General features: G+C 48.0%; 1 protein-coding gene across 3 annotated transcripts in view; it reads left to right on the top strand.

Moving 5' to 3' along the window:
- Nucleotides 1-10,231: 10,231 nt before the first annotated feature.
- The window catches only part of LOC122535987, a 26,294-nt gene continuing 12,819 nt past the window's right edge, over nt 10,232-23,706 (top strand). The window contains exons 1-3 of one of the 3 annotated variants that reach the window (XM_043667962.1): nt 10,232-10,668; nt 10,735-11,086; nt 18,107-18,303. In XM_043667962.1, the coding sequence (XP_043523897.1) occupies nt 10,951-11,086; nt 18,107-18,303 (333 nt within the window). In that variant the 5' untranslated portion in view covers nt 10,232-10,668; nt 10,735-10,950. Of the gene's footprint in view, nt 11,087-18,106; nt 18,304-23,706 lie in introns of all 3 variants that reach the window. The other 2 variants (XM_043667963.1, XM_043667961.1) reach the window with 2 other exon arrangements.

The raw sequence follows: 23,706 nt of genomic DNA, 5'->3' as shown, positions 1-23,706 counted from the left end.
TTGTGCGATTAGAGATGAGAGGAAAGGAGGGAGAAAGAGAGGAGAGACGCGAATCTAAGCGAGAAGAAGAAAAGACGAGAGTAACGACGGCGTGTGTACTAGTCCGTTTCGAGCGACACGATGTGTTTCCCCACGCTTTTTGTTTTAATTTCGTAGAGGCCACCAACTCTCGCTTCTTCTCTCCACCGTTTCTCTCTTTTTCTCCTGTTTCCACTCTCATGGGAACCCCGCGAAATGTACCACGGTGGTTTTCAGCACTGTGGATGCTACTAGCTATATATCCACCATCCTCCTCTCTTTCTCTCTCCTCCTTTTCCATCCTCGTCTTCCCACTATCCCTCGTTCCTCTCACCTCCCAGCACTCCCCTAACCCCGTTTCCTTCGTCGTTCCCTCCATCGTGCTCTATCCCTCCCTCCTTGCACGCTTTCGCCGCCACCCCTACGAGTCGGCGAAGGGCTGAACCGGCCAGTGCAATTCACGACGAGATCGACGACGAGTCTACGCATCTCCCGCGTCCTCTACTATCGTGATTTTTTCATGCGTTGCTCGCCCGCGTTTTGCCGCGCGGTAAACGATAACATTTTGCCTTTCGTTTCATTTCGATTTCGTTCGCGCCCGATTCTGTTCGCCAGTTCGCCAGTCCAGTCACAAGAGGCACGGTACCACATTTCACTACGTTTTGCCTCGAGCTCGTTCCATTAGAGACGCTTTGTTCGCGCCTATCTCGGTTCGTCTCCTCGGCTCTTCCTTTCACGTCGTTTCGAACAGCCTCGTTACGCGTCGTGCCCCGTCGCGTCGAGCGCGTTTATTCTCCCTTAGGTTAATTAGCGTGCGGCCCAGTTTAATGATCTTTCGAACGTCATTAAACTCTCGCCGGGGCCGGGGTGCACTCGAAACGTGAACTTCGACAGGGAAATGCCGCGTCAAGTAGCTGGAAAATGATACGTTCGGGACGACGATGTAACTTCGAGGGTCGTTAAGCGCGCCGACAACTTATCGGCGGGATGTCAACATCGTGCCTGTCTCCTGTCCAACTCGGCGATCTTGTAATCCATCGAACGCTATTGAATGCAGCGACGGCACGTAAGTCTGCATCCACGTTCTTTTCAATTTGTCATTTTCATTCGTGTTTCTACGCTCCCCCGCGCCGTCGCTCCCAGCCATCGTCGATTTGGTTCATTGTCTCGTCTCTCGACGAACGATACGGTTGCTGGGACGATTAAAGCCGATGCAAAGCGTAATTGTCACGAGCCGACGAGAGAAAGAATCTGTTTGAGAGAGGAGGGTCAATTGAGCGTCCGGGAAACGTCGAAGAAATTTATAACTCGGATAACCTTGTGATTCCTCGAATACATTTTCTCCCCCTTTCTTTTTTTTCCCTTGCCTCCCTTAACCGCGGCGGTTCGGTCTTCCTTTTTCTTCTTTTTACGGCTCATTGAGTATTCATTCGATATACACGTTTTTTCTACGGCCTGTACTCCTCTTCGACGTGTACGGCACAAGTGTCTGTCTGTGTAACAACGTCTGTATCTACTTGAATTCTTTTCGAGTATCAGACGTTTTTTGCGTAAAAGCGGGTCAAAAGAACGGACGGAATCTCTCTCTCTCTCTCTCTGTCTCTCTCTTTCTGCGTACCGTAGTATGTATCCAACGATGTACATGTTTGTACGTACTTCCTCTTCACGTAGATATGTATGTACGTTGCGCGATAAAGTAAGTAGGTAAAGATGCGTGAAAATAACGGTAACACCGTGAATTTTGTTTAACGTTTTACACGGATTAACCGCGTTATCCCTGCGTATGTACGTAGGCAACGTAGGGGACTCCGCTTTAATTCCGCGATTCAGAAATTTGATAAGACTAGATTTTAACTCCGGTGATAAATTTTCACCGTTCAAAGGGTATTCTCGTGACGTCGAGACTTATCTGTCGAGCAATCGGGTGACAGTTTAACGAAGGACTTAATTGTAGAATGTAAATCGTCCACGATACTCCGGTGGATACGGTTTGCGATTCCCCGCACGATAGTTGCAATTCCGTGTTCTGTAGATGCTCGAAATTATCGAATAAACAGGAACCTAGTGGCGGTAGTTTGGTAGAGTTGCCGGTTGGCTGCGTCGGCTACGAGCTTAGAAAACGCGGCATTCGTGTAAGGAAACAGTCGAGCTATATTTCTAACGTCGACGGGATACAACTGAATATCGGTGACGTGTTCCGCTTCGTGCAACGCCGAGAGAGAAAAAGCCTCGGCTGCGAGAAGCAGGGAAAGGAAAAAAAGAAAAGGAAGAAGAGGAAGCGCGCGAGAAAGACAGAAAAGGAGAATGATAGATAGAGAAAGTGGAAGAAAAAGGTGGACTCATTAATTCTGTTTTTTCGTGCACGATAATAGAAACTCGCTTGAACTTTCTTATTCCTTCGTTAGCCATTCCTGGCGCTGTGAAAAGGCAAAGCCTTATTTCGTTTCCATGGCCGACAAAGAAGAAACTTGTCATCCTGGCGGGGTAATTAAACGGCGATAATTGCGGCGATTACGAGTGGGATAAATCGTTTGGTTATCGGAAGTTTCGTTTGGCATATAAATTTTATTGCCACCGCGTCCGATCGGCACGTAAACGATTACTTTAATTGGTCCGGCGTGTTCCATCGCGTTTCCCGATAATTGTTCAATAATAAAATAACGCAAGACTATGTCACCGATGCCGGGGCTAGAATTAAACTAGCATGGATTTCGCGCTACGTGACAGCGTGCGCCCAACGATGAGAAAGGCAGAAGGGTGACCAGCGAAAATTTATTCGATCTCAAAGCGAACCATTTCACCGTGAAACGAGTCTTTGTAGTCGTTAAAATAATCCGGCGAAACCTGTTAAACGTACTTCGTTATTCAAATTCCGTTGTAAAAAGAGCCCTACAAGTTTGCAAACATGTAATTAAATGACCGACCGATAGAGCAATACGCGAAACGTAATTTCCGCTAATGAGCACTCTGTTAGAAAACTTGACGCGAAAAGGGATTAGAAGAGATTTCGCAGTCAGCTCGGAAATTAGTTTTCCATGAAACAACAGGTAAATTTCTCTTCGTCTTTGTCTCGCTCGTTCCTCGTTCCTCGTTCCTTTTCTTTCCTCCGCTTTCTCACCCGTCATCATCGAACAAATATTATTCTCTCGAACACGGATTGGATTCCAGTTGGATTTACTCGTATATGTGTGTGTGGCGTTCGTGTGTGCGTGCGTGCGTGCGCGCGCGCGCGTCGTTTAACTTTAAAAAGGTCCATTCACGATGGATTTCATTGCTGTTAACACCGTGCCCCGCGTTGACGTAAACTGGTGTATGCTTTGTCAGTGAGACAGCTCGAACGTCCTCGTTGATTGCTTTCTTCGATTCCACCCCTTCTCTCCTATGATCAATAACACTGTCAATAGGTGATGGACGACTAGCAGAAAATGTATTTTCACCTGAGCGAATCGTACATTCCAGTAATCCTTCGGCCTTTGCGAATTTCAACGGGGGTCAACTTGTCCATTCCGAGCCGGTCAGTTCGAATTGATTCGCGTTCGAACTAATTTCACGGGATGATTATTCTCCACAAGACACAGAAGCGAACGCGTTCCACGCGTTGGAAGAAGTTTGCATAGATGATACGCCGCGATATGAAATCGGGGGGGAGTGGGGAGGGGGGGGGGAATGACAAACGCACGATGTTGCTCGAAATTTCGCCGATCATTTCAGAACGGAGGAATTAAGTGGCGAATAATTGTAATCGATGCACCGTCGTCGCGATAATATCACGTCTGGGACGAATAAATATTGGCCCATTAGTGTGTTTTATTGTACACCATATATATTCGCCGCCGTGCTCCATGGAGAATTGAAAATATATCAACAATTTGCAGTAATTTACCATCGCGGATCGCGCATAACAAATTTGATACACTTTCGCGCAACCTCCGGCTGCATTTTCGTCGTCGTAATATATAACTTGATGTAGGCGTGGTTACGTTCGCGCGCGCGTGTGTATTGTAACATTTTGTTCGCGGCGAAAAAAAAAAAAGAAAAGAAAAAAAAGGAAAAAGAAAAGAAGCGAGAAAGATCGTTAAAAGAAATTATTAAATGGCCAGCATCGCAAAAAATTCCTCGAGCTTGAACCGTTTTAATAAAACGTCGCTTTACATCTCTCGCGTGCTCTCCCCTTTCGCGGAATATCAAACGTAAAACGTTTCTGCGCTGGGAGAATAGCTTCTCGCAAAAATCTCGATCACTTGTGGCTAGCATCTCAACCGTGCTGTGGCATTTGTATTTTCCGCCTTTTTTTCCACTCTTTTCCTTGCTCTTCATTCTACTCCCTTCTCCCCGCGCCCCCACCGCGGGAAAGTATTCCTTTCCGAGAGACAAAACGTTGTTCATGCTTTCATTCTAAACTTTCCTCCCTATTTAATGACCGCACAATGCGACTCGACGCTTAGCATCATCGTATAATATTCTCCGCGAGTGCGACTTCTTTACAGCTGTTTTTTCAAAGCTTCATCCCGGTCATTGTGAAAGACAAAAGGCTTGGCTTTCCCGTCCGCGACGAGAATGTCAATCACATTTAACGGAACCACCTTCCTCTCTCTCGATTTCGTCGAAATCCAATTTCGATCAGAGAAGTCTCGATCGGATGCACTTCGGATGTCGCGAGGTGTGACTACTCTGCCGGGTGTAATTCCAGAAAAAATAATATTTTTAACCGTGTACGGTCGCGGAGTGTGAATGCGTGCGAAATTATGCACATATCTAATGCGAATCGATACCCGGTGTATAATACATAGCCTCGATATGAATGAATACCAAACAGGATGATACAGATTTTCAATTAACCGTTGTTCCACATGCGTATTCATCGACGTTCCTTCGTTCGTTCGTTCGTTTATTCGTTTCGTTTCGTTTCGTTTCGTTTCATTTCGTTTCGTTGTAAATGAACATATACTCGCATACGTGCAGTGAGGAGGGGCTGGTCGTACGTAGGTGTGGACGTAGACGGACAAAGAGAGGGAACGCGCGACGCCGCGCCGGGGTGAAACGTATTGCGTCGCCGTGGCGTTCGCCACGATACCGTTGTCCGGACCGAATAAAGGGCAACGATTTTCATTTAAATGTCTTCGGGTCAGTCAAGTGGCCAAATAGGACGTGGCATCCGACGACGATTGACCCGATAATTGATACCGAGCCATAGGTTAAATCGATGCTCAGGATTATCGGCACTTTAATCGTCACGGCAATGGTGCAATTTCGTGTACCACCGAGAGACAAGAGCGAGAGAGAAATCTGTACACAGCGGAGTGAACTTAATTACCAAGTACGGATGCCAAATCCAGGCCAAACCGTTCCATCCCGTTCACGTACGAACGATACGTGTTTATGCGAAAGCAAAAGAGAGAGAGAGAGAGAGAGAGAGAGAGAGAGAGAGAGAGAGAAAAGGGAGAAGAGCAGATAGAGGAATCTACATTATTCAACGGTCGACTCTTCCGTCAAAGCTTCTTTACGTAATATGCTCCTCTTCTCTCTCTCTTCCGGTATTAAGTTTTTCGTCATGCTTTCCTCTGTGACGGCCGATCCGTCTGGGACCCGTGCCTTTTCAATGAGCCCGTTGTCGAGCTACGACAGGGGGTTCACGTCCGATAAACCCGATAAATTCCGCCGACAAATGTCCTCCCGGATACCAATTAGTATTCATAAAGTCGACCGCTCTTTATCCTTTGCTCCTGATCCTAAATCCTTAATCCGCCATATTCCCCAAGAAGATACGTATCCGTCTGCGAACTCCGTGACTTTGTTCCTCGATAGATTCCAGAGGAATCAAACCGATCACGCACCCCCTCCCCTCCCCTTTTTCCACGGATCAGAATAAAGCCAGATTTCTCAACGCGGAGCACGAACCTTAAGCCTCGATACGAGTTGGCGTGTTTATCGAGGCTCTAATCGTCCGCGGTCTTAATTTCGAAAGCGGTACGGCGGAAAGCATTGGCGAGAGGAAATTGGGTCGCGTGTGTCGTGAAGAGGAAAACCGAGTTATTACACGTTCGATATAAGAGAAATTGAGTCGATGAAAAAAAAAAAAAAAAAAAAACTCAAGTTACTCACTGATACGCCAGAAGCACAGGAGCACTGATTAAGAGTAGTTCGCGTTTTTCTAACGTGCTTATTATTCAGAACGATCCACGAGTTTCAACTCTGAGAATTCATCGGGAGGATGGCCGTTCGAAATATCGAATCTCTTCACTTACCCAGAGAACTTTTAAACGATTCAGGTGAAAGATTCAGGTAACACTTTTCCATTTACTTCGAGGAATTCCTTTTATCGAAGCGAAAGCGCGTTTCAAAAGTGACCGAAACCCACGGCGAGGTGAAACCAAATACAGGCAAACTTTTTTCATGCTCGGACGGGTGAAGCCGAGCAGAAAGAATCCTTGGATCCACGTTTGGTAATTTCCCCCATTGAATGGCTTGGAAAATATTTAACAGCCGAGGCGTATTTCAACGGTGCATAAAATATACCTATGACTGTGGAATTCTCGTGTGCGAGATAATAGCCTGCTGGCAGTAACCATAATCGTTACACCCGCAGACCTTAACGTAAACTAAGAAGGTACATACACGCTCGGAAGCCGAAAGACAGTGAGCGCACACCCGCACACCCGCACATCCGCACACGACCTCGTACCTCTCCCTGAATAATTCACGTTTTACGCCTTTACGCCACACGGTATGGTTACACACTGGTGTAAAAAATGGACGAAGAAATATCGTCGGCTTGTTTTTCTTCATCGTTCACCGCACGATCTCGCGAACGATCTTACACGGGTCCTCAAAAACTTAATCCCGACGCCATGTTTCCAAGTTTCTGATTTATTATCAGTTTATCTCTTAAATTATGCATTTACGCCGGAACATTTGCCAACAATTTCACTTGTGTCTCGTGCACACATTCGCACTCCAAGCTTATCGTTGATGCGCTACCGCCATCGGTGGTTGTTGTTGTTGCCTCTTCCAGCAACGTGAGCCGCATCATCGTTCATATCCCGTTTGCCTCAGCCCCGATTTTCCCCATCTTTTTCACTGCTGCGCGACTTGCTCGCGACCTTAGTCGCTCGTTAAATTTCGCGCCGTCTTCCAAGAGCTTAACGCTTCGCGTGGTAAAGATAGGAAGAGGAAGAAGTGCTCTCGTGGTCGAGGGAAAGGTCGCTTTTCACAGGACGTATCGCGCGCTGTGCGCCGTGCCGTGTTAGTCGGCTCCGGTGAAACGCCGCCGTTTCGCAACGATTCGTTCGCTTCTCGAGGATCCTCTAATAAGTGATGATCTTTTAATAAATGCCGCCTCTGTCGCTTTTCCCATCTTCAGCCTCGCCGCGTCCAAGTGAAAATTTCCACCGTCCTGTGTCCGCTCGTCTCTCCAAGAGTCTTCTTCCGTCGAATCGTTTCGAAACGATTCTCTCTTTCTTCTTTCTCCTCTCTTTCACACACACACACACACACACACACACACACACACATATATATTCTCACTGTCTCTCGTAATTCCCACCGGTTGACTAACGCGTTGAAAACGAAATCGTACATGTACATATATACATACATACATACATACATACATACATACATACGTGCATACGTTGCGCGTCGTCGGCCGGATAGAGTTTTATACTCGCCGTGTCCCGCGAGATGCATGTTTTCTACGAGTTTACAATTCCCGGATGATCGAAACAACAACGAGAGTAGCCCGGAGCATTCGCCGAGATTAATTCACCGAAACTAATTGCGACTTTATTGTCCGATGGTTATTACCGCGCGCGCAGCCAGCAGCCCCGAGTTCTCAATTGAATGCGACGAATTAAAATCCGCCTACGTAAACGCGAGAATTACGAGCTGTTGCGAGTTAGGACTGAAACGCGCTCGTGGGACTGAAAGCCTGAAAGGAGAGAAAGCCAAAGGGAAAGGAAGAATTGAAGCGACGTTCTCTTTTCCGCCGACGTTTCTGTTTCGTTTCCCTCGTGTTAGAGATTCCCAAGATTTCGGGACTTTGAACTTGAACGAGACACAGTACGAGAAAGCTCGGTTACCATTAAGACTTTACGAACGTCGTGCTAGTCTAACGCTAGGGCGAGACGCTCTTTCGCCGTGCAGATTGCTATGCTATATCTCGTGTGCTCGAATTTCAGGGGGATGAACAACGTCATCAGGCACCAGTCGACCCTTAAGGAACCGAGTCATCCGTAATCCCTGAAGCAACGCAGCTCGATCCTAGGCCTTGCACGAATACCAGCCGCGGGACAACTGAAATTCCTCAAAGGAACGGGTTAACCACGACGATCTTCCACGAAGACAGGACCACGCGCCCCTACCCTACGTTTCGCGCAGTGACGTGCACGTATGCGTGCACGTATATACGCAGGTGGAGTTCCACGCAGGTTCCCTCGGGGTGGGGTGGAACTGGAGGAAGTTGAGCCGCAAGGAAGGCAACAGAAATCGGAGAGGGCGTTAACTCGGCCTGCTAAAGACGGCTTGCACGATAGCCGCAGCAGCCTGCCGCTGCATTCCACAAACTTGCGCAATATCCACAAAGCCAGGGGCCCGCGAAATTCTTTGGCAAATCTTCGGGTGTGTGCCTGGGCTGAGACGAACGCAACGGGCGCGTGAAACGACGACGGTTTGCGCCGAGCGAGCAGGAGAAGTTGCACAGTTCCGTACACGCCGGGTTGAGGGTAGCCGAGCAGCGAAAATACACACCCGAGTTGAAAAGGGTCGCCTCGTTGAGAAGAAACGATGGAAACCGTATAACGTGCCGAGCGTCTCTCTGTTATAACGCGCAGCGAGAGCGACGTCGAGCGTTGGGACGGTTGAGACATCCGTAAACGAGGAACCGGAGAAAGTAGGCGTGACGAGGGTCCGCTTAAGCCCAGAATATTAGTCGCGTCACCTAATGATCGTCGTCGTGTTTCGCCTCGTCCATCTGGTTTCGTAATATCCAGAGAAGTTTCTACCCGTCGACTGCCCTCGTGCGAGAGTCAGCCGTGTGCGAATTCCGCCAGTTCCGGACCCTTCTCCTTCAACGGTGACATTTCCTGTATTTCCAATTAAAATCAGGGCAGAGGAACCCGGCAGATTCGCGGAAGGAAGGACAACCGTGACACGGAAGTCTCGACAGTTGGCGGCGGTGAAGACGACGGCGGCACGACCGGTTCGTTATCGGTGTTGATGCAGGCAAGTAGACCAGCGGCGGATGTTACGTTATAAGAGGATACGACGGAAGAAGGCGGTCCAGGGGACAGCAGGCGAATCGGACGCGTGGAACAGCTTTCGCCGTTGTGGTAATATTAACGTTAGAAATTAAGCCACCCCTGTTGGTGTTGGCTGAAAGCATCGCGAAATTCTCACGCGATCGCGTTAATATCCAACTCGGAGGAGCGAAGAAAAACCTTGTAGCGGCGAGGTAGAAGCTGCGGAGTGGAAGCGCGAATGTTACTCGTCGACTCTCTCTCTCTCTCTTTCTCTCCCTCTCTGTAGCCGCCTGTGTGTCGGTATCTCTGTACCGTCGGGTAAAAAGGAAGGCAGAGATTTCTTTCTTCAGAGAAGTAGCCCGTTGGCTGTGGAACAGTAGCGCGGGAACGCTGAAAGCCACTCGAGAAAGAGAGAACCGGGGAAACGCGCTCCACTCTATGGCCTAGAGCATCCTGTATTTCTGATATCGTGCAGAACTCGGTGAACGTTCTACGCGGAGAAAGTTACCGAATGAAGTCTGAATGAGAAGTTGGTAAGCAAGAAAGTCCTTTCGCCCTCTCCCCGCTCATATCCCGGAGGCATACTATTAACCTTAGCGCCAGAGGCTATCGTCCGACGACGGCTCGCCGCAACGTCTTGCAAACTCGAACAATATACACCGCGGAGCAGTTCAAGTCCGTCGACCGTTTCGACACGTGTATCTTCCAGCTTGTTCTTCGGACGCATGAAAAGGAACTTGGAGTGTCTCGAGTCGTTTCGAGACGCTCGTAATCTATAGCTGCGCCGAACAATAGTCGAACACGACGACCGAGCAACTTGCCAGAGCCTTTTGTGGCACTCGCTCCACTCCTGCCTATCGTACGATCGCGATAAGACAAGCTCGAGCAACTGACTTCTGCCACGCTTCGATCGAACGCTCGAAAATCCGAAAGCTTGAATACCCCCCTCCCCCCCTCCCCCCCCCCCTCCTCCTTGCGAGATCATTCGCTCTCGCCTGTAATTTGTGCAAATTAGCATTAACCTTTAACGACGCTCGGTCGTCGTCCGTTTACACCGCAAAACGCGTTAGTGGCCTCGCGGGGAAGAACTCGATAATCCGTGAACCGGCACGATATCACCGCAAGACCGGGGCAATTGATCCGAGGTTAAGTTACTCTCGGCCGTACGGCGTTTTAGCTACGGAGCTCGATTCTGCTTCCTAGGTTTCCAGGGCAACAGAAACTTTTCTCTCTTCACACGATCGCCGCTAATCAATCCTCGCTCGAAGCGGAGAGGCAACGATTGCAACACGACGGCACGCGATAAAAACGTTCCCTCTGACTGTTTTCGAAATATCGAGAAATATCGAAAACGGGTGCGATTCGACGCGGGGGAATCGAGTTTTCGGAGAACGGCGTCTCGAGGTAGCCAGAGGTAGAGTAGCAGTTTGGATCTAACCTACGAGAGTTCGTTCCGTGTAAGGAGCGTTTTCAATCTCAGATAAAACCGGCGTGGCTGGGGACCTGGATCGCGCAGACGATGGTCGAAGGGTTAACGACGGATCGAGGAACGACGCGACACGGTGAATGAGGGCGGGCGAGGCCAGAGCGACGACGACGACGAGGACGAGGACGAGGACGAGGAGGACGACGAGGAGGACGACGAGGTGGTGGCAATTGACGGCAAGCTGGGTGAAAAAGGGCGAGGCAGAAAAATATGGTGCACGAGGCCACGGGTCTGTGGCACGGCGCGGGATTCAACGTATCGAGGTGGCTGATGATCATAATACACGGATACCGGGCTACCACCCTCTTGCTATCCATTCTGCTCAACGTGCTGGTGCGAACTGCCGGTGAGTATAGACGTCTGTTCACGTACGTTTCTCTCGGTTTCCTCGGCACGTTTGTTTCACTCTACGCTGTACACGAGTATTCGCCCTCGAATGTTTGCGTTTCGCTCGATGGAATGTCTCGTCGTTTCGCCCACGGCGAAATCCATTCCACGCTACACGGCATTCGTAATCGTAGCTTTGTCGAGGGCAGCCGCGTAATACAACGATCCCCTGCCCCGATCTGGGCACCGATTCCCAGTTTTTCCAACGCCTACCATCGCTTTTATACCGTTTTTACCGTCCTCGTGTCGCACTCGAATCCACTTTCCAGCCGGCATCGTATCACCGCAATAATATCCCCGCTTCGACGTCGATCAACCGTAAAAAAGCTTAACGCGGCCGCCCTTCGACGAGATTCTCTACGTCTAAAGGCGTAAAGTTACCTTGCTTTTTGAAGAATTTCAAGCAAATTAGATCTACTCTGTCTGGAGAGTGTTTCGATCGGTAACGATCTTTGAGAAGAATCGACCTTTAAGAAAGGTCTTCAAATCTCGCCGGTTTAATCTCGTTCGCACTCACGTTCTTATCAATGGAGAGGCTAAAAGTCACTCTCGCTGAAAATTGCATTCATTATTCATGTTCCCTCTCGGATGAATATGAATTTCCCGATTGACGGTGTATCATCGCGCTAATAACTCGGGGAATATCCATCCTGCGATTCTTAATCCTCGAAGACAAGCGTGCAATTAATCGCCGTTTGACTCGAAAGACAAGATTCGATCGCGATCGTCCGCCGCTAATTGATCCATCCACGCGTATGGTTCTCGATCTTCGTAAAAGTTTGTGCACGCTTCTTTATGCGCGTCGCCGAGGCGCGCCGAGGTGTGTACTTTATCGATCATTTACGCTTTATCATCGAGCCGCTGGCTGAAAGACACCGGATTACGAAGAAATTCACCGGAAGCAATAGCGTTTCTCAAACAGGTCCCGAATTAGCTATTATATAGAGTCCTTAATGTAGACCGTTTAACGTGCTAATGCGGTCCCGCGAGCTAAGTTCCATCTTCCGTGCCGCTCCTTTTAAGAAGTTAACTCGGGATTCTCGCCGGATCTTCCAGCGCTGCGAAAACCTTTAAGCCCCTTTCTTTCCGTTATTTCATTATCGTTGCCCGTTGCCCTTTTACACCGGAGCCATTTAACGCCCTTTATTCGTCGCTGTCGGTTAATCGAGCAAATGCTGTTATTACAAAATTCGAGAGATGACGAGCGGGGTATATACGTTGCCATTTTACGCTGGGCCATTTCAACCGCCTTCGAAGCGAATAACTCGTCGAATCTCGGCGATATCTGCGAAGGAGCGCGTTATCCAACACGCAAATTACGCCGATCCATCGTCCGTTCATTCGTTCGTTCGTTCGTTCGTTCGGTAATGCGGCAATTAAGCGGAGGCGTTTCAAATTACGAGTTAATAAATTACAGATATGTCTCTGGAGCAGTGGAGCAACACCGGTCGATTATAATATTGGCGAGGAACGACAAAATAGCTGGTTCGCTGTCGATTAACAGTGGACTCTTGACGCGTGACCATTATTGCTATCGAATTACCGCCTCATCGAACCGAAATTGCACCTGAAATTCGATCATTTCGAGAGCCGTTCTTTAACGAAAAGCATTATGAACCCTTGGAGAGACCATGCGGGCGGGAGCACTCTTTCGAAAATTGTTGACAGTCTGCTTCGATTTCGTTCCCTTTCATTTTTTCTCCTCTTTCTCTTTCTCTCTCTCTCTCTCTCTCTCTCTCTCTCTCTCACTCCAATAATAATCAATAATTCTTCGCGTTCGCTCATTTCAACAAGTGCAAGTCTCGTTCACGAACAGGTGGAGGAATTAATGGAAATGTCACGTGTTTTCATTATGCAAATGAATGAACGAAAGTTTTGCAAATAAAGTTTAACTTTGCTGCGAGAGTATAAATCGCGATTCACGCTTTCGTGCGCCAACAGATGCACGAAGTAAATATGTACGTTCACCGTAGATTACCGGCATAGATACTTCGTAACAAACTGCTGCATCGTAACGTTTAAACACAGGTAATAAAGCATCGCGAGAATTCCGCGCTTTCGAACGAAGGGAAATCTCGCGGCGTCCGACGTTCCTATCCTCGTTCCTATGCCGTCCATTTTTGTCAGTTGTATCTCAATCGTGATTTTGACTCGTCACATCGATCGAATTGTATCAGCGATTTTTAACGAACGAGTGTCAAGACGAGCAATAAATTCCCAAGCGGACAACTATACAGGGTGTTTCGTAACTTGTGGGACTCACTTCGGGAGCTGATTGTACGCATAAAAATAATGAAAAGAAGTCATAAAAATATATAAATAATACAGTCCTATCTGTCTTCGTTTATGAGATATAATGAATTTTATAAACAGAGCAAACTCTAGTAAGCTAGTTTTACCAGGGATGGTATATTCAATTTTNAGTTTAAACGTATGGGCAGGAATAATTGATAAATTTTTAATTGGACCTTTTTTTCTTGATGGGAAACTAACAGGCACAAAGTACGTTGATTTTCTGAGCACGCGTTTACACGAAATATTACAGGAAGTTCCAGTCGATATTAAACTTTGTATGCGGTTTATGCATGATGGAGCTCCGCCGCATTTTAGCCGAGTGGCTAGACAATTTTTAAATCAACACTTTGCAAATAAATGTGCAAACTGTTGGTTGTGGAGGTCCTATTGCATGGCCTGCTCGTTCTCCAGATTTCAATCCATTAGATTTTCATTTGTGGGAACATTTAAAATCTATTGTATACGCAACATCGATTGAAACTGCTGAAATACTACGAAATAGAATAGAGCAAGGTTTCCGACAAATTCAAGAAACACCAAGAATGACAGAGAGAGAGAGTAACCAGATCAATGACAAGACGCGTGCAGACTTGTCTTCAAATGCAAAGTGGTCATTTCGAGCATCTTTTGTAAAAGTAATTAAAACAGAAAATTCATTATATCTCATAGACAGATAGAACATATATTTATATGAATTTCTTTCATTATTTTTAAGCGTACAATCAGCTCCCGAAGTGGATCTCACAACGGTTACGTAACACCCTGTATAAGAGCGGCATCGTTTTATCGCGATTTGCCGTGAAAAATAACGGGGTATCTACCTCGCGTCAAATTCATGTCAGATTTCAGTCAAATTTAATCCCCTGGATCCACGGGACTGGAGTGTTTCCATCCCACGGAATTTATTACACGCTGTTTACCATTCTCCTTTCGCGAGAGGAATCAGCCACCCGTCTTGGTTCGCCGCAGATTTCCCAGAGTTCGTTCGGGGGCCGTGCCTCCGCGCGTAACTTAATTTAATCTGTTTCTGCGTGAAGCGATACCAGCGGGGGTTACTTGTTCAATTTAGCAACACACCGAGAGATGCATCGCTCATGCAAATTTTAGACGCGAGCCGTTTACCCGGCCGTGCAGCTTCCACGCAAGGCTCGACGATTTACTTAGGGAAGCATAGCGGGAGCTAAAGAAAACGTGGCCCGAGCCTGTGCCCCCGTATACGATAAACAGGTATTCGATAAACGAACAGCGGGTAGTAAATTTATAGTTCCCCTCCTCTCCTCCCCTCTTCGAGAGGTCTTCTCTCCAACCGGGGTGGAGGCCACGGTCAGGCTCGTTTATGAACGGTTATTCGCTTTATTGCGTTCGTAGCCGGACAAAAAGCGTCTCTCCGCGAGTCCGCGCGAGTCTCCGTGCTGGTTGTGTAAAGAATGCGCGGTAAAAAGGTCGGCTTTCATCGTGACGTGTCGCGTCGGTCGGATCGCGTGAAAGAGAGAGAGAGAGAGAGAGAGAGAGAGAGAGAGAGAGAGAGAGAGAGTGAGATACACGACGTGTCGGGAAGGGGGTGAACCCGGTGTGCAGTGTCGCGGTATTTCATCAGTTTACTCGCTAAATATACTTGGATGAACGAGAAGAGGGAAACCACGCGCGCGATTCAGTTTAGCATTCTATATCTACGACCATCTGCCAGGAGCCGGCTGGTGCATGCGTGTGAATGATGCTCGTTTTGCTTCTGCGGCGGTGGGATTTCGAGCCCGAAAAATAGTTTGCCGGATGACGCTCTCGTTCGAATGCGAGGGAACGCACCGAGGCGAAACACGATGCGTGTTTCGTGACTGTTCCTCGATGGAGCTTATGCCCGGAGGTAAGCGCGGTTACGTGCCTACGCGTGCTACGTGTTTCGAACTTACGATACTTATTAGAGCTGCCGCGTGTCAGACGCGTCTAAGAAACACGGGAACGAGGTCTAAGACGTTTCGAACATTGTCGAGAAATTTGCCCCCGAGGCAGCGATTTACGCGTGTCTCGCGATGTACGTAAGGCGCGCCGCCTTTCGTCGCGACCCGAGATTTCGAGAGGGCGAAACGATCTCTCGAAAGCAGCCGTGCACCCACTTTGTGTACCAACTGCGATGCGAAAAAGGAAGGAACGTGCGCGTTATTTTACGTCACCGGAGTCGTAGGCAGGTTATTCCCTCGCATTGGGAACAAATTGTAGCCTAGGTGGTTGAAGTTGCCAACCGCGCGAGGGATGGCGCGCAGCGGGCTGAAGTTACGGCGAAACAAACGAGCTCGACATCGTGGTGTTTTATTTCTAGTTTAGCGAGCGTCGGAGAAAAGTTGGTAGTTAAATTGCTCTGAAAGACGCTTAGCGCATGGGAATTTACGAATATTGCCGTTCCTTAAGCTCCAGAAGTATCTCATTTCCCAAGTTTTCAGTAATAACGACACCTTACAGTCGATTATTCCTGTCACGGGATTACTCTTTGCTTCTTTCCTTCTCCACCTTTTCCTTCCCTCTCGTCGTCGCGGCGGTGCGATGGTTGATTCTCGTTTAACGGCTCGCGGTCGGTCAGAACGATTACAAAAGCCGGCTTGTCACGCCGATGCGGGAAATTGATTTACCCGCCCGCTAGCTTTTAAAATGTTGATTACCTCGTTCGGACTGGCTGTCCATTAATTAGATCACGCCGAACAAGAAGCAACGCGTGAAAATACGTTTGATAAAGTGCTGCCAGAGAGAGAGAGAGAGAGAGAGAGAGAGAGAAAACAGCAACGAAACGGGGCAAAACAAAAAAATTTTCACTCGGCCGCGTCTTTATATCGTCTATTTCACGGCGTGCAGATATTACGCTTCATAACGCGGGCGTGGCCCGTTTAAATTCTTATTATTTTAAGATTAGAAATTCTTGGCACGCTCTCGCTCTCGAAAATAATGAAACTTTTCCCCTTTGGAAGTTTCGCTATTTGTTTTTACCAATTTTCGTCGCCGCCGCCGTTGCAACCGCGGCGTATGTATATTAGTCGGATCCGACGACTCGCAGAGAATTCGAAGTTGGGTCGGGCGTCGGACGAATGGAAAAATTCCCCGGCTAGTAGATTTGATGTTCCGTTGAATAATAGGCGACCGGCGACGGGCGGATTGAAAACGGAGGAAGAGAATCTGCAGAGCCCCGAACTCGCTGCATTCGTTAAACACTCTCCGCCCCGTGGAGTCTCCATCCTTCTTCTTACCCGAAGAACTAAACTTTTATTCGGCCGTGCGAACACCCGCGAAAAATCCGAGTTCGCCTCGCGAGAAGACATCGAACCATCAGGTCGCAAAACCTGATCGTCGAGTGCCTTTTAATCTTTATCTGACCGGCTCCGATGCGATTTTATGCGCGTATATCTGGCGCGATTGCGCACCAGCTGACTGGATGGGTATTAAATTCGTGTACGATCAGCCAGACGGAATTTAAATGATGTGCTCGCGCGCACAGACGCTCGTGATTATCCGGGTCTTATTAAAATTGCAATTCCTAATTCGCTTTTGCCCGAGCGGTATAAAAATTCATCGCGGAGATACGTTACAGATTCGCGAGCGTGTATCTCCGGCCGATGCCCCTTCCTGCACGCACGTATAAAGAAGGCAAATGTAATTAATATACACGCGAAAGTTTCCTATCGCAATCTTTACTCTTGGTCTTACCTCTTCTTTTTTTTCTTCTACTTCTTTCCCACCCCTTCCCCTCTTTCCTCTCTGGAGAGGGATAATATAGCGACGCGGTGGGAAGGAACGAGAAAACCGCCAACGACCCACTAGCATAAGTAAGGAAGCGACGACGCTGACAAGAGAACGTTTTTCTTTTCGGGTAGATGAAGTTTTCCAAACTTCGTTCGAGCAACAGTAAGTCCGTAGTTACCCACCCTCCCCGACAACTTGAAACTTTAAATTATCATTAAAATGATTCGAGGATCGTATTATCCTTGGAAAAAGGAAATTCACTTCCATCGAGTTTCTTTAGGATTCCTTTGACAAGAACGTCAACGTTCTATTAACGCACTCTTATCCCCCGTGTATTCGTGCATTACGTTGTACATACTCGAACCGGTCGATCGATCGTATTTTTTCCCGCTTATCTTACGACGGTCGTTCAGTCCTGATTTACAGGTTTCGATGAAACTTGGTTCGGACAAAAGTGGCAAACAACAAACCGCGTTAAAACTATAAGCCGTTGTACAAAGATGGATGGACGAAAGTTGACTTGCGACTTTTCGCGACGTGTCACGGTTAGCCGAATGTTTAAAATTTAAAATTGGAAGCGTCTGTAGAGGTGTTCGACAAAAGTGGCGGCCAACTGCAACTATCGTCCACCGCGATTTCTTGCACGACTTCTCGCTGACATTTCCATTTGACGCCTGCTCGCCGTTCCCCTCCTCGCTCGCCCGCTGTTGGCAAATAAACACGAGGAAAGAACAATCCCTGACAAATCCTTCGGGGCTATTCGAACGAGGCGCGCATAAATATTTGAAGGGGTCGATAGGCGGCAGAGTGGAAAGGGGTTAAGTAAAGTCCAGAGGAAAGCCTCTTAACGAGAGGATCCTTCTCGTGGCTACAACGAGCTTTGTGCCGGGGAAAACCATCCCTCCTGGTGTCTTTCCACTACACGGCTACGACTCCTTTGATTTAATGGCTATTTTTTCAGAGTATCCGACAGCGGTCACGGCGGAGATCGTCCCGACGAACGGGAATTCGTTGGAGGCCAGCATGAAACCGTTGGACATCGACCTGCCGCCGACGCTTCCGATGAGCTTCGGCACCGAAAATTCCACCGTGATCTCCGCCCAATCTGGATCGACCGCGCTCCTGCCCTGCGTCGTCCATAATCTGGGCGATGGAATGGTGAGATTCGAATTCGGCAAACGTTCCTCGAAGAAACTTTCTTTTTTTCTTTTTTTTTTTTTTTGGTGAAAAAGCGTTGCCCACAGTCGATACTCTCTTTCTCCCTCTCTTTCTCTGGCAGCTTTCGCTCCCAAGGGCGTAGAAAAGTTATTATCATATCAACGTAAGAGTCGAACCCGTCCGATCGAGGATCTTTGAGGGAATCGAGGGAAATCAGGGTTGGTGTTCGTGATAGTCGACGGGTGGTATAGGGGACGACAGAATTTAAAAAAAAAAAAAAAAAAAAAGGAAAGGAAAGAAGAGAAAGGAAAGAGACACGACAGAAATAAAACGCGCAGCCATTTGTTTTCATGGACGGAATGATCGTAGGTGGATCGTAAATTCTCGTTGTCGGTCGTAGGCTCGTCTTTGTTGGATCGACGAGTATCGCTCGTTCTAGATTGCATAGATTCTTTTAAATCCTCGTTGCAACGCGATGATTATTACGATCGAGCGAACCGGAGGGTAGAACCAGTTGGGAGAAGAAAGATTTTAATTGAAATAAGGACGGTCGAGACCTTTAATTGGAAGGTTTATTTCACCGGGCCGCGGTCCTGGATGAAATGGAATTAAAATCTAAAGAGTCCGGGCTACACGGGATTTTTAACTTTTCTAGTTGTGCCTCTTTCTTTCTCTCGATTGTATTGTTAAGCGACCAAGGTCGCTTCGCCAGTCAGTCAGATAACATGCTAATAGCTTTCAACGATATTCTATGGACCGTAGTCGGTTATTTTATTATCCTTACCCCTTGGAGGGTTTGCACGAGCGTACAAAATAGACGACTTTGATACTCTTGGTCTGATTGTCTTAATGAAATTTTCGACGAGGGAACAGAAGTTGAGAAAAAGGAGAGAAAGAATCTCTGAAAAGACGTGAAACGAGGCGAGGCGAGGCGAGCGAGAGACAGAAGAAAGAAAGAAGACGAATTGGGAGAGAAAATTCAGAGGCTCTTTCGTTTAGCTCGACAAGTTTTCAAAGTTGCGAAATAAAATGTTTGCGTTTCCCTTCGTTAGAAGAATTCGCTACCCAAGGGTTCACCCTTTGTTAGTTTCCGTTCACCTGTAAGTCGAGACTTCGAGGCGCGCTTACACGGACTTGGAAATCGATGCGAGTGAAACCTATTCGCTATCTTGAACTTCTCGTTCTCCATTTTTAACGGAGCGAAATTCCCCGTGAAGAAGAATACGAAGAAAATAAAAGGAAAGGGGAAAAAAAGAAAGAAAGAAAGAAGGAAAGAGCACGTCAAATGAAACGAAGTTTAACTGCTCGTGACGACGGCGAATTGTTTTATGGTCGCTGAACGAACAACAAACGCCGCTGAAGAGAAAAATAGGAGAGAACACGAGAAGGAGAAACGAGCACGCTTCCTTCCAAATTAGTGACTCGTAACAAAATTCCATAATGCATTAGTACTCGACGGTGGTGGAGGAGGCGAGCAAGGATTGTGCCCCGCGCGTAGAACCGTCTGCAATCAAAAGTTGAGTACAGGGGATGAAAAACGTGTACCGTTTCATCAGCCGGCACATTCGCGGAACTTTATCGCCGCCGTGTCGCGCGCGTCACGTTTCAATGGCAAACACTTTGCGTGTCGCGTGCAATTAGCTTCGACGTGCACGCGTTCGCGTTAATGCGGTCGGAACACGGCCGAAACGATAACGTTTCGGCCGATCTCTCCGTGATTTAAACGTGAGAAAAGGCGAAACGAATTCGGGCGAATGCAGTTGCGTCCACGGTGTGTACACGCGCCCTGACAAACTGTTGCCGCGATGCAAGGAAAAGAAAACGAGGAAGAGCCGACAACGCGCGGGCCATTAACGCGCGTCGTTGCATTCGCGAAACGAAAAATCAGAGCGAAATATTCGGCAACCGGAAGCCGGCTTTCTCATCCAATCTTACGAGATATGCCTGACGTTTTTGTTCGTCGCTGTGCACGCGTACGGAAGTGGCACCGTTTCGCCGAGCACCGCCACCGCCGCCATTCGAAAAACTGTTTTTTCCCGGACGTCGAGCGAACGAGAAACCGAACGGGCAGAGAGGTGGAAATTCCCATTGATTGTTTTTTTTTTCTTTTCGCGATATTCACGGAGTTATTACCGCGTTATTTGTCTTTCTACGGCGCGCACGGTGGTCGCGTTACGCAATAATTGGGTAGTCGAGCACGGACCATCGGGGGTGGAGGTGGTGGAGGAACACAGAGGGACGAGCCGAGTGGGAAGGGAAGGTGGGATCGGGAGGGTGAGTACCGAGGTCGAGTTAAATCGACGCAGGTGGAAATCAATAGGAAGGTCGCCGTCGAACAATTCGCACGCTACTTCTATTGTCGCTACGTGCTTGCTGGCCCGCTCTTATAAAATTTCATTGCGTGCTTGGGGTAACAGCGAACGGAGGAAACCGGCGGGAAACGTAAAGAAAAGTAGAAAAGAGATGAGGACGAAGAATGAAGAACAGGCGGAGGAGGAGAAGCGTGAGGAGGAAGGAGAGGAATGGGGGGGGGGGAGGGTAAAAAAGAAAGAAAGAAAATGGAGAACGGTATGAGATAATGAAACCGGCCGTATCGTCGCTCGTGCATCGCTGGATCGCGCGCAAAGTCTTTTGCAATTTTGCGAGGAGAGCCTTGCCTTCTAATTGAATGCGACATCTTCGAACTGAAAGAAGTCTATGTACGTTTCGACTTATCCCCCGGAAGATTGCCTGTCCTTTATGTGAAATCTCCTTTATGTAGCCGACGAACAGAGGGTAGCAGCGCTCTCGGATACGTCGTATCGATGGTTCAAACGCTGCTACGTTGCTTGCTTCGCGGAAGATTGATGCGGCATTACGCGTTCGAGCGTCACGTGTCGCGCGCAAAGGGATCTCGTGACATACGCGACCACGGCGACAGCGGCGTAATAAGGACAAGTATTTAAGCATCGCAGGAATTTACCTACATGCGGTTCGATTTCCCAAGTTTCTTTGTCTCGTGATTCATTGTCTCGCGGCCAAGTTCTTCAATGCACACCGGTATCCATCACCTATTCGAGCCACGTGTACGCGCGTAACAGCGACTTGACAAAGGTAAACAGATCGTCTCGAGATTTAATATAATGCCACTCTCGAGGTTATTTCAGCCTCGCGTCCCCGTCTCTTTAACCAATAAATGGAAAATCGAACGAACGCGTCCGTTCCCTCTTGTAAAATCGCGCGCTTAGGACTCACTCGGTGAAGTTCCATCGTTTCAATTAATTCGTCGATTCCAGTAACGCCGATTACCCTGTTTCGTCTTTTTTTCACTTTTCCCCTTTCTGTTATTAAAGCTCTCATCAACGCTAAGTAATACGCACGACCCCGAGATATTTCTACCACTTTCTACCTCTCATTCCCCCTGCCCACCCCCCATTTTCCCATTCGTTTCGCTATCGCGTGTTCTCCATTCTTTCGAGTTGCCATTTCGTGCAGCCGGTATTACGGTAATGGGTATTTTGGTTAAACGGTAGCTTGATAATCCGCGTTCTACCGCCCCACGTGACAGCACTTGCCGATCTTTGAAGCTTTTATCCCGATTGCGCCCAGCCGAAAGTTTTACGTTTCTGAATGCGTGCCGCTGCGGTCTCCCCCTCTTTTGTTCTCTCTCTCTCTCTCTCCCCCCTCTCTCTCTATATATAGAGAGAGATTCCATTTCTTTTATGTATATATATATATATATATCTGTAGTCCGTTAGAAAATAACGGCAAGCTAACGTTCTGAAAAAAAGGGGTTAACCCGGTTTAGCCAACAGAAATAAAATCGAGAGACTGAGAGAAAGCGGGTCGTGGCCGCCTTTTTGCCCGTAATTTACAGTAATATTTGGATTCCGTTCAAACGAGACGAATCTGAAACGCGATGTAAATCTAATTATATCAAATCGGTTGGATCGCTATTGCTCCTTTCGTTTCTCCGTCTCCTTCTCTCTCTCTCTCTCTCTCTATCTCTCTTTTCCTTTACTTTTCTCTTTCGTCTTCAAATCTCGATTAAAATATCGCGCGAAACTGTAACGATACAGGTATCGCGTCGGAAACGGAGAAACACTCGATCCCATGCTATAAATATCGATTAAGAGAGCGAACGCGGTTCGACAAATTTATTTTAGTGCCGGGTTACGCGAATATTGAACGAGTGGCGACGAAACGGATCGACAGTATGGCGGTTTGGTCGGTTTCATGAATAATAATCTCGCCGCGGCACGATTTAAAGGCAAGAAAATAGCAATTACTCACGGACAAGTCTGCCTCGGAGTTCCTTCGCTATCTAAATCTACGCGCGGCTGGAAATTGCGTGGAAATTAAGTCGTTGTTCTCTCGTTGAATCCTACGAGATCTCCATTCGATTCGCAAGAACTGTCAACGAGCAACTTGCGACGAACGAAAGTCCGCATCGTCGAAACTCGGCCTGAGATCATTAATAAGAATTGGAGATTTTACAGCGGACGAAATTCTCGACTCGCGTGCTACAACTATTGGTTGCGACGATTCCGTAGGTACAATAGTTCCGTAGACAAGGTGCACACCCGGCCAATCGGTGGAATCAAAGCGAGTACAGTCACCTTTGATCGAGCTCGTGCGTTCCTTGACGTCTCTATCGGTTCTTTATGTAACTGCTGCTGTTCTTTAGCCTTTTATATTTCATATTTTCACACTCTGCTATCACCAGCTTCTTCCTCTGTGCCATTTTATTTTCGAAACGACATCTATCGTCGTCGTCGTTGTTGTTATTGTTGTTGTTGGCGAAGCTTCAAAGCCAGTGAACCACGATCGCACTACAGATACACGCGCGATTTATTACGACGAGCCAGTGAAAGCAAAGGGGGTCGAAAAGGGGGATGTTCGTCGGAGGTTGGGCTCGCATTGTACCCAGGGAATCTCTTTGGAAATCACTAACGATCTGTATCCTAGTAATTGGGTGGGCTCGCGATGCACGAGCTCGACGGGAGCGGGGAGAACGTGAAAGCGATGTAAGGCATCGCGCTGGGAGCTTGTGTCTGCATTCATGTCGGGGAATTGCTCAATAAGCGTGAACCGTTAGAAGGGTGTCTTGAGATCCGGCAAACGTACAAGGACCAATCCTCCGGATAGACGGCCAAAACTTGGCGACTCGGTCTGCTTCCGCTTTCGATCCACGGGAAAACCAGCAACTCGCGCGAAACAGCGCCTGCCCGCCGGGAACTCTTTCCTGTCCATTTGCTCTGCTTTTTACCGATTTTTTACACTTTTATACACGACGCGATCGTAATTTCCAATCCCCCCGGAGCATGTTTTACCCGGTGAAATTTAAGAGCTTGCGAAAATCGCAATATCGATAGTAGAACGAGGAAGGGGGGGGGGGGGCCGCGACGCAAAAGGAAAAAAATA

This window comes from Frieseomelitta varia, unplaced genomic scaffold (assembly GCF_011392965.1).
Source record: "Frieseomelitta varia isolate USP_RPSP 00005682 unplaced genomic scaffold, Fvar_1.2 scaffold_791, whole genome shotgun sequence".
Lineage (NCBI taxonomy): Eukaryota > Metazoa > Arthropoda > Insecta > Hymenoptera > Apidae > Frieseomelitta > Frieseomelitta varia.
Note: the sequence above shows the minus strand (reverse complement) of the source record. Positions and strands in the feature narration are given on the sequence as shown.